Here is an 11,789-nt window from a genome sequence, read left to right on the forward strand (position 1 = left end):
GTGAAACTATTTTTCTCCATTTATTATCCCAGTTTCACATTTCACAGCGTAGTTCACTCAGTAAAAGAAAAAATAAACAGAGATACCACATACAAAACCATTTTTATTATTGTTATATTTTGCTGTTTAATGCAATGTTTTAACTAGGAATACAACTCAGCAGAAGTACATACACATATATTGCATGTAATTTTAGTTGTGTCTTTAAGATATTTCAAACCCTCATCATCTCAGTCTTTCATGAGTTGTTTTGGTGAAATACCTTCTTCCTTCATCCTGCATAATGTATTTGAATGTTGCTGAATAACACAGACTTTTTTCTTCCAAATGGAGCACAACATTACATCCAAATTCCCAGTTAATACGACTTTATCAAACTTTGCTTTCACTGTATGAATGTTGTGTATAATATGTATATATCTATACAGCATATATAAATATATATCTGTTATGTATATATAATCAAGTGGGTCAGCTTTACACAGCTAACCATAAACTTGTGCTTATCTTATTTATATGAGATCAAATGTACGGCATCAAGAATTAACCAGTCCCTGACTTGTAAGATCGTCAAGTCCTGTTTTTACCATATGATTTTGGATATCACATACATGTAATGCATTCCTTTCTTTCTTGCAGTAGTATTTTCTTTTGAAGAAAAGAATGCTGTTGTGTTTTTTATATAAATGAATAACAGGTTTTCCATACCCTTAAGTTAAAAAAAGTCTCAAGAAGACATGAGGTTCTTCCTTATACATAGAGCTTGAAGAGTAATTGGACATTCACTGTAGATATATTTACATTATAACCTTATCTGGATAGTATTACACATAATGTATTATTTTTTTACACAGTCAAGATATGGTGTTGGTCATATTAAAACACGCTACCTAAAGGTATTTACAAACTGCTAGTCTCTGACTTACCAACCACCTCTACAAAGTGGCACCAGAATTGAGGTCTGTTTATTGGCGACCATGGCACTCTCATCAGTGTTTTTATTATTATTACTACCACTACTATCATGATGTGCTTCAGAGGAGGACTGTCTATGGGGTAGAGGTGTAGAGACAGAGCAACCGTTGGGGGCAGAAATCCCCCACCCCCCAGCTTACATGAGCTGAGGGGAGCAGAAAAGCAATCTAACCGTGACCTGTCTGTCCCTTCCGAGTTAGGGCATGCCAAGCTTGTCCCCCTGTGCTTTCTTCAGTGCTGCCAGGTGAGTCAGTCCGAATGGTAAACACCCGCCGAAATCCTTCTGCCCAAAGGCCGCTGTAGCACGGCCTGTGATGGTACCACCTCATGTACCACCCACAGCCGCTTCTCCCAGAGAGTCAGAGCGCATTGGGGCGTCTCAAAGAAAACAGTTTCTGTGTGCTTCTTGGCAAATATGGCCAAAAAAAAAAAAAAAGAAAAAAGAAACTCACTATAAAAAGATGAAAAAGAATAGTTATCTAATGGCACTTTTCAGGTTATGCAGAGCTTTGGAAGGCAAAAAGACACAAGAATTTGTTTCCCTTTATTTGTTTAATACCAGAATGAAATGTATGTAACAAATTTACCCAGTATCCTGAAATATGAGGCCTGGGAGGACTGATACACTCATGTGGCCCACTAGTTCCACAGTATAGCAAAAGAGGCCATAGCAAAAGCAGGAAAGTAAAAATATAGGAGAAATAATTGCATTGGCTGTGGTAAATGATTCATGTCTAACTTAGCCTTGTTATAATTACATTCTTAGGCTTGGTTTCTCGGTGAATATTCTGCTAGTAAGCACAGGAATGAAAGGGGATTCAAGGGAGGGTGGGCTGCCTTACCGTTGCACAGGGCATAAAATTAATCTGTGCATGTTGCTGCATGATATTCCACCACAAGAAAATTCACTTTTTGCCGTTATCCATGGTTGTTTCTAATATGGAGATGACAAAACTGGGGAAGAAGAGAATTGATTTGGCTTTGTTTCACACGAGGATTTTCTTTACTTCCAATTTAAAACCCATGCAGAAAGGATTTATGGAACTTCTCACTCCACAGAGTAGTCTGGGCTTCAATGGAGGGGGATTTGCATGCTAGGGAAGGCGATATTTTGGTGGGGTTAAAGAGATTGAATACCAGCATTCACAGTACCTGAAAGGCAAGAGAAACTGCACACCTGTAGCTGAAACACAGGTGACATACTTGTTAAAGTGAGAAAGGAAGAAAGTTTTTTGTCAAAAATGTGACAAAAGAGGAAAGATGCCACAGCAAATTAAGGACCATCTCTCAGCTTCCTTCAGGGAAACATTTTCCATAAATTGAAAAAAAAAGGTTTCTTAAAAGTCTGGAGCTTTTTCTGATACACAAGAACAACAAAAGTGATACTGTATAGAAATCACACCCCTAGCAAGTGTCTCTAGACATGTTATATAAAAGTTTTGTAGACCCAAGGGTGGGAAAAAGCTTATTTATTTTTAGCTTCTCATTTTCTACCACTTGCATTCCTGTCAGCTGAGACTACAGAGCCACCCAGGAGGAGATCTTTAAAAATATCAAAGGCTCCAAACCCACTACCTGTCAGCAAACACCCCTCACCCACAGGACCAGAGTTTGTTTTCCTGCTGTTTCTTTCATAAGACTTTAGCTTCTCAAAACAAGCACTCTGATTTGTCAAAAAAATTAAGATTTTTAGGAATTATTGTAAGGGGAGGAGGCAAAACAAGTATTGGTAGCACTCTTCCTCCCCTCCCCCAGCTGCATCACACCAGCTTTGCAGCATAATGGCTGTGAGGATGCTTTTTATCTATTTGGTGCTGCAAGGCCAGTACCAGAATAAGTTTTGAGTAACAGAAGTGGCAAGGAGATGTGCTGCCAGTCAAGAGGAAAAGTTCAAAGTGTGCCAGCTCAGCACCACAGCAGAAACCAGGAGCTATATCCCCAGGCAGCACTGGGGCAGCTGTTACATCCACAGGAATGAAGAACAGGGATCAAAATCGGTCTAAACTGGGGAAGGGGACAGTGAGATTACTAGCAAGTCCCATTGCAAAGTAGACACATGGGCATATTCAAATCCATCAAGAGATAAAAAAAAAAACACCCAAAAAAATGCCCATCCCCTCCTGCCGTTGTCCCAGCGGTGATGGCCAGGAGCGGCTGGGCCACCCCAAGGGTTTCCTCACCAGTGCATGGGCTGTTCTCATCACAGCCACACTCACTAAAAATGCCTCCTCTTGTCATTATATTTTCCTCCACCAGAAAAATACAAAACAGAGGGCTGATAGATTTAGCACTTGGCTTTTGGCCCCTTCATACTTTGTGGATGCCAAACAACAGATCCCTGGGGTCCATTTGAGCATTCCCCTCCCCATGAACATTTGTAAGGCAGAAAAGAAAGAAAGAAAGAAAAAGCAATCTGACCTATATAGATGTGTTTGTTTCCTTTGGACTATTTTTCACCAGGCAATGTTCAAACACTTTGGTATCTCTGAACAGATCCTCGTGATTCCTAGTTAATCAAATGAAAATTCCAAACAGAAAGAAGGGTGACATAAATTTTTCTTGGGTTTTATCTTCACTGGGAAACAGATTTCTCAACATTATTTCAGCTTTTTTCTTTCTTTTATACTTTCTTTTTTTTTTTTTTTTTTTTTTTTTTTTTTTTCCCCACAGGCGTCTTTAATACTCAGAAAAAGTGCCAGCTGGATTGACATATCTTCGAGCTGTTGTTCTCTCCCTGGAGAGTGAAGGTAGGGCTGGCCTGTGACAGTACAAGTCACTCCCCGTGGGCTGCCAATGTGACAGATCCTGCTGCAGCAGGGTTACTGTCAAGGGTTGGTTGGATGGACCTTTTCTGTTTCAGCCTGTTTCTAGAAATAATTAAGAGGAAGAAAAGGAGAGGGCAAGAAGTGCTAGCTGCAGGTTTTTTGTTGCTTCCCCCCCCTGCCATGAGTCACCTGCACAGTTTGCTTAATTTCTATCTGAAATGAAAGTGGCCAGCACAGCCCATGGTGTGGATGTGCCGCTGGGATCCTCTGGCCAAGCGCAAGGTGAAGATGTGGTAGCACCAGCAGCAAAGCCACCTGGGGCCTTGGGAGTCACGGGGTGCAGGTGACAGCTGGGGAAGCTAGAGGAGGTACCCAGGGAGTGCTGCTCATCAATACCGTCATCTACATCTCGCAGAGCTATCGCTCAGAAGGGAAGTGAAACCTGGTGAATGTGGTTTGGGACAAAAAGGAAGGACATGAGAGCTCAAAAGTTGTTCAAAAGAACAAATTATTTTGCAACTCTGAAAGATTATCCCACTTTTTGTCTTTCTGAGCCACAACCAGCTGAAGACCCGAGAGGTTCCCAGTATCTCAGGGCAGACTCTGCCTCCTCTCTGCCTCTGGAAGAGGGTAGACAGTGACATGAGTTAAGTGTTGGCTCTGCATCTACCACGAGCTGCCAATGAGCGCAACACAGACAAAACTCCATGCAATATCTTGAATGTTAGATCATTTTTTCCATGTATATAAACCAAGTGGGGGTGTGTGTTTGCATGCCTGTGTGTATGTGCATAGGTGCGTTATGTCATCTACTTTTACATTGTCTAATTGGCTGAAAATGTGGATGTACCATGGAAATATTTTTTCATTGAACTGGTACAAGGTGGAAACACACGGGATTGTGTGTCCTGCAAGCCCTTTAAATACACTATAACACAAACCAAACCATAGCATCTTGTATTTTAGGATCAAAATGGGATGGTGCTAGGGAAAAGTGCTAGAAAGCTTAAAAAGTGAAGTTTTTTCTCTTTTTTTTTCTTTTCTTTTTTTTTTTTGTTCATGAATGCTGGCCCCAGAATATTTCTTTTTCTGCATGGTATTTTGAGTGATGGTAAAAAAGTATAATAGTAATCTATATCTTCCACTTCTTAACCTGTGGAAGTGTCCTTAGCTGTTAGAGGAATTCATAATTTATGAACAAGTGACAACTTCAAAGGTCAGAATAAAGGATTTGCACACCTGATGGAAACTTGGAGTTAAAAGATTAAACAAGAATATACAAACCATTATTTCCCAGTTTGAGTATCCATACTATTAATACCCACTTGATGAAATAAAGAAGTAGGTGTGTCTCTTTTATGAAACTTCTAAAGAAGTAAGATTTAGGAAATTAACAGATTTCATTTTATCTTTGGTTTTAATCTGGATTTTTCAACACTGTAAGAGAATGAATGATTATGTAAGTCTTTCCCTTGACTTGTCAAGATAAGCCTAGTGAATGCAGTTTTGAAAGACAAGCAGCACTCATTTTTGCAAGACTTATTATTGAGTTATTCTTCCTTACAAACAGGAAGATGAAAACACTGATAGTAAATATGACTCAAGGGGAGTGAGGGTTGCAAATTTAGATCCTTGACTGCATGGAGACACTTAGATATATTAGGATGAAATCACTAGGAGTATAAAATCAATGAATGCATATTAAGACACATTAATCCTGAGTTTAATGTGGCCTTAATTTACTGCAGTTTAATCCTCATTTTCACTTTCTGCTAGGATCTTGTACTTTGAAACATGAAAATTGTCATATTGCCAAAGTACTTTGACACACTGTGTTCCAATAAGCTTGTAAAATGTAAAACTTAAGTCTGCAAGATTAATTTCCCTGTAATCTTGAAGTGTGCTATTTTGAAGTGCATTTTGGAAGACTCTTATGTGGTAGCATGAAATAACAGAATGATTTGGTGTCCTATTTTGCAGGTGGCTTTCACTCCAGAAGACAGTCTCTCAGGACACTGTCTATGCAGCAAGCTAGTTTTTTGGGTAACAAAATCTGTATGTTTACCTTTAAAGGTGCCTGGAAGTTGGACTTACTAAGAAGGAGGTAACTAGAATATGCATAACTCACAGACAATTGCTTTTTCAGTAATCTGATACACTTTGTCCTGTCCACACAGTGCTCAGTTGTGCTACAGTAAATATCAAATATTGAAATAGTAAATTCTTTGCCAGGTAGAAAGAATCTGAATTTGAGCTGGTATGGAGTAGCAGATATTATTTGAACTTGACCCCTGTCAGCCCCCCATCCAGACTATTTCAGTATCTGGTTTAGTGTAATCGTGGTTTTCCTCTCTGCCTCTTTATTAGCACTATCCCTTGGGTTACAGTCAAAATATTGCTCCCAGCTGGTACAAAAGGCAATGTAACCAGTATCTTTTCCACAAAGTAAACATCTTGTCCAGGATACATCCAGAAAGGACCCTGGTTTCACACTAAGGGCTTAGGCAGAGCTCGATCCATGTGGGCACATCAGTCCATCTTATTCTTTTCCTCAATAAATGAGTGTGACTGGTCAAGAGCATGGTCATCTAATATTAACTATTCATTCTGTGAAGCCTCAGTATACCTCTTCATCTGTACATTTAACTTTAAAAGGTTGTAACCTCCATTTTCCTAGTAATAACCTTGTTTCTATTCTTCAGCTGAGGTCCTTTGTTTGGCCACCATGGTGGCTGACTGGATGAGACCTTTGAATTTGCAACTTCTTTTGATATTCAGTCTTCGTGCCCTGGACAAGTAAGGTACAAAAAAGAAGAAAAGGCTGACGGAGGTAAAAGACAAATCCACAGGTGAATGTTACATGACAAACAAAGTGAACAAAATTGTCTCAAAAGCTTTGGTTTACATGGATACTGAAATAGTCTTGGGATGTAGGAACCTGGGAAAGACCACCTTTTTTCACTTTTATCTTGATATGATGAAGGAATCACGGAACAAAAGCCCCTAGAAGGGGGCAAGCGGCAGACTTTGAATGGTACAGGTCAGGCAATGCTTACGTGTTCAGCATAAGTACATTTTCTGAACTGATGCAGTTTTGGAAATGGTAGTGTCATAAACAACATAAAATAACTTTCATCATCATTTACCTAACATTAAGATTCTTACACGACAGTGACAAAAAAGCTTTAGACAACTTTGAGCTTTAAAAACCTTCTACCATGATTCATTTGAAGTATGTAATGATCTTCCAAACTCCTATGTCTGTTCCACACAGTTATTGTTAAAATTCCCTTTTTTTTCCCACTAGATGAAGACATATTAAACAGACACAGAAAAAAAACAAAAACAAAAACAAAAAACAAAGAACAAGTATTTTACATAGAATGACGAAAAATTGCAGACTCTAAAACCCTTCTGCAGAATACTCGCAGAAAGCAAGGAACTGTGCCTCCCATCCACATACTTGAATAATTCCTCAAACATCCCCATCTCCTCAAGACTTATTTTAAATAATTAAAAAAAAGTTTTTAAGTGTAGTTCTCAGGGATGGAGCTGGTGCCCCATGTCAGTATTTCCACTAACACCCTGAATTGCACATTCCATAGAAGACCATAAAGTGCTATGGCATCTCTTTTTTTTTAATTTAATTAGGAATTTCTTCACCCTTTCCATTATTGTTTTCACTAGTATTTTTACCTTGTAGCTCCTATGTTCTTGTAATGACACATAAGAAGGTGCTTAAAGGTCTTCTTGAAAGTAGCATTGCAGAGCGCATAACAAGCAGGGTTGATGGTGCTGTTGATGTAACAGAGCCAATAACCTATGGTCCATACAGTGCCAGGGATGCAGGATGTGCAGAAGCAGTTGATGAGCACCATCACATTGTATGGGGTCCAGGTGATGATGAAGGCCAGGAGGATGGCCAAAATAGTCCGTGTCACTTTTCTCTCTCTAGAAGGAGGTGGTTTCTTTTTGGCTGGCTGCTTTGTCATTTTGACAATTTTCCGGGCTACACTATTCTGCTTCTCCTCCCCGTTGGTACCTACAATCTCCACGGTAGTGTTGGTGGGGGCACAGCAGTCACCCTTTTGGGACTTGGTGACTATCCTGATGCACGTCAGCTTGGAGTTCTCCACTTTGAGATGGTCTTGGGAGGCAGAAGCCTGGCTAGCATCTTTGGCAGCTTCATCCTCTTTCATGTTGGAAGCGACCACACTGACAGAGGTGGAGTCGTTGGAGCTTTCCTTCTCCTCCCCTTGAATACAGTTCTCTGTCACAGTCTCTCTGGTGGTTTTTCCATTCTGAATTTTACTGTGCTCCAACCCATCGCCACTCGTTGGGATGTTGTTATTGTTTGGTTTCGCTATTTTACCTTGGACAAGGCTAGGGGAAACTGTATCTTGGTTTTGGGCAGCTTCCTTTTTCCCTTTCTTTATCCGACTCTTACTGGCTCGAGAGATTTGCCAGTAAAGAACAGTCATGATGATAACAGGCAAATAGAAGGCTGCAATGGCAGTGCCAAAAGTGACGGCAGCGTTGGAAAAAAACTGGATGTAGCAATCCCCATCTGGGACAGTCCTTCCTCCCACAATGAACTGCCAGAAGAGAATTGCGGGGGCCCACAGGATGAAGGACAGCACCCACGCAGCTGCAATCATAATGCCTGCCATCTTAGTGGTCCGCTTTACAGGATATGTCAGAGGCTTGGTGACGCAAAAGTATCTGTCAAAGCTGATAATGAGGAGGTTCATTACAGAGGCATTGCTGACCACATAGTCGAGAGCCAACCACAGGTCACACACCACAGGCCCTAAGGGCCAGTAGCCTATCACAGTGTAGAGGGTGTATAGGTTCATTGAAAAGATGCCGATGATCAAATCGGCGCAGGCCAAGCTGAACAGGAAATAGTTGTTGACAGTCTGTAGATGCCTGTTGACTTTGATTGACACCATGACCAGGATGTTCCCAATTATGGTGACTAGACTGAGAGACCCTGCTACCAGGACGATGAAGACCACCTCAACAGTTTTATAGGGGCTCTCCAAAGCCATCACATTTTCAGTGGAAGAGTTTATGTACGTTGAGTTATTCATATCTGTTCTGCTAACAAGATACCCAGTTAACACTTAAGCCTGCAGAGGAAAGAAAACAAAACAGATACTGTCGTGAAATTAATCCCTTTGCCTTTAGGAAATGAATCCCATAAAAACTACTTGGAAAGAGTTTAAAGGTAGAAGATGTGTTCAAAAGGACCATTCAGCTTCGGTAAATCAAAATGCCTTACAACATATAATATCCCTTTAGGAATAATATATCAATAGGATACTTCAAAATATGTGACAAAACCACAACATTTGAATCCAGATCTAGATTTTTAAGTTCTCAAATGCATTTTTCTGTTTGTCCTGTTATAAAACTAATATTGACTTGAAAATTTTGGAACTGGTTCTGCATATTGATTTCTTTCCTATCAGTAAAATAGTTCACTTTGCTCATTTCAAACCCTATTCCAAATAAAAAAGTCCAGTCCTGAAGGTTCTTATAACCTGAGGTGACGAAGTGATTTATCAGGAGCCAGATCACACAAAGGTGACTTATGTTTCCATCTTTCCTTCATGTTCCACCTGAGTATGATTCTGTCAAGTTTATGGAACAAGTTTGTATCATGTCTCCCTCTCATTTTCTTACAGTGCAGTTACTTTTTTTTTTTTTTGTCAACACTTGCAAAGATTTTGGCAGTGCATCAAACTAAAGTTATTAGTCTGCCAATAAACAAAAAGGGGTAGATCTGTTGAAGTCAAGAGAATTAGTAAACTCTCCTCACTTGAGCATCTGTATATCGAATTAGAGGCATAAAATTTTTATTTTTTCCATTTCAGTGAGATCAAAGTTATTTTTTACATCCTTTTAACTATTTGTACATGGAAAAAAGGTGGTTGTTTGGTTGGAGTTTTTTTAACATGATGAGGTTATCTCTTGATGCTTGCTTGCTTGTACTCGTCTCATTTTTTTCAAATCACAATATTTTTATTCTATGTCACATAAAGCTACGATAAAAGGTCTGAAATGGATAGCATGGTAATGATAAAGAATGAAACAGATAAAAATCAGTTCTGTTTATACACAGCAATTCTTTTTGTGCCCTGTATAGCCTACCGGCAGTACTCAATAAATAGTAATTAAACTACTAGCAATATACATTAGATAGAAGACCAAGAAAACAGCACATGCTTTTGCCTTCAGGATATGTACTATCCTTTTGTGCATCCCCTGGAAGTCAATAGGACGGACTGAAATTGTACAGCAAGTCTCCGAGCGCTCATTATTTATGAGCTGGGCTCAAGGGGTTATTGAGGCATGAAGGCCAGATGTGACAGAGAAATTAGGTTGTTTCTAATTGGAATATTCTCCTTTTTTTCCCCGCTCATACAGCATCACTTCTTTAAGTCAGAGCTTCTAAAAGTGGTAGTGAAATCAAAGGAAGACAAAAAATTCAGTTATGTTTGGCTCCTCTATACATCAGGGATTAAGGAATCCTCCTTTGGCCCCTATGACTAACCTGCACAGGCATATACAATCCATGTCATTTAAATGGAGCAATGCATTTTCACTGTCATTTCAGGACTGCATATTTTCTTTCAGATGCAAAAGGAAGAAGATGATGCAAAATGTCAGCACAACAGCAAAAACCCTTCTGACCTCTAAGAAAAGTAAACAAGTCTGTCTCTGTGGAAAAGTCAAAATGCTATACGAGGGCAAAGGTTCTCTGCCTGAGGCAACTTTGTAATCTTGTAATTTATACTTAAGGAAATACAACTGGCAGAAGGTGGGGCTCATGTATTTGTCTTTGCTTTTAAAAACTGCTAAGATTTGTTTTCCAATTCCATGTTGAAGTGAACACATGGATAAATAGAGAAACATAAGGCTAGACAGACAGTTTTTTCCTACTATCTATTCACAGGTATATCTCTAAAATCCTTGAGATCGAGTTCAAGAGAAAAAACTGTGAGGGGGAATGCTTTATTTAAATATGTGCTTTGTACAGTAAGAATAGCCTGGAGGAAATATAACAGAATTTATACTCTGTGCAAAAAATAGACAGCAGGATTGCCTAGACATATACAGCCTTCAATATACAGGACTGCCATTTCAGCAATTCACTATGAGCCTACCAGGGGAGGTGCCCCGGTAGACCTGCTCTTTACAAACAGAGAAGGACTGGTGGGAGATGTGGTGGTCGGGGGCCATCTCAGGCATAGTGACCATGAAATGATAACGTTTTCAGTCCTTGGTAAGGTAAGGAGAGGGGACAGCAAAACAGCTACCTTGGACTTCTGGAGGGCAGACTTTGGCGTGTTCAGGGCGCTGGATGAGAGTCCCCAGGGAAACAGTTTTGAAGGGGAAAGAGGTCCAGGAAGGCTGGACATTTTTCAAGGAGGTAATCTTAAAGGCACAGGAGCAGGCTGTCCCAATGTGCCGCAAGATGAGCCAACAGGGAAGAAGACCGGCTTGGTTGAACAGAGAGCTTTGGTTGGAATTCAGGAATAAGAAGAGAGTTTACCAGCTTTGGAAGAAGGGACAGGCAACCCATGAAGAGCACAAAGACGTTGTCAGGGCATGCAGAGAGAAAATTAGAAAGGCAAAAGCCCATCTGGAAGTCACGCTGGCCACAGTCATAAGAAACAACAAAAAACGTTTTTACAAATATGTTAACAACAAAAGGAGGACCAAAGAGAATCTCCTCCCTTTAATGGATGAAGAGCAGCAAGGATGAAGAAAACACAGAGGTACTTAATGCCTTCTTTGCCTCAGTCTTTAATAGTCAGACCAGTTATCCTCAGGGCAGCCAGTACTCCGAGCTGCATGACGGGGTGGGGAACAGAATAATCCCCCCTTTACCCAGGAGGAAGCAGTTGGTGATCTGCTGCTCCACCTAGACATGAACAAGTCTATGGGGTCGGATGGGATTCACTTGAGGATACTGAAGGAGCTGACAGATGTGCTTGCCAAGCCAGTCTCCATCATCTACCAGCAGTCCTGGCGAACTTG

General features: G+C 40.3%; 1 protein-coding gene across 1 annotated transcript; it reads right to left on the reverse strand.

Moving 5' to 3' along the window:
* Window positions 1-7,273: 7,273 nt before the first annotated feature.
* On the reverse strand, window positions 7,274-8,869 carry CHRM2 (cholinergic receptor, muscarinic 2). The gene has a single exon (XM_009701393.1). It carries the CDS (start codon window positions 8,831-8,833, stop codon window positions 7,433-7,435), a length of 1,401 nt encoding a protein of 466 aa, XP_009699695.1. The 5' UTR covers window positions 8,834-8,869; the 3' UTR covers window positions 7,274-7,432.
* Between the last annotated feature and the right edge of the window lie 2,920 nt (window positions 8,870-11,789).

The sequence above is a fragment of the Cariama cristata genome, unplaced genomic scaffold (assembly GCF_000690535.1).
Source record: "Cariama cristata isolate BGI_N322 unplaced genomic scaffold, ASM69053v1 scaffold30295, whole genome shotgun sequence".
Taxonomy (NCBI): domain Eukaryota; kingdom Metazoa; phylum Chordata; class Aves; order Cariamiformes; family Cariamidae; genus Cariama; species Cariama cristata.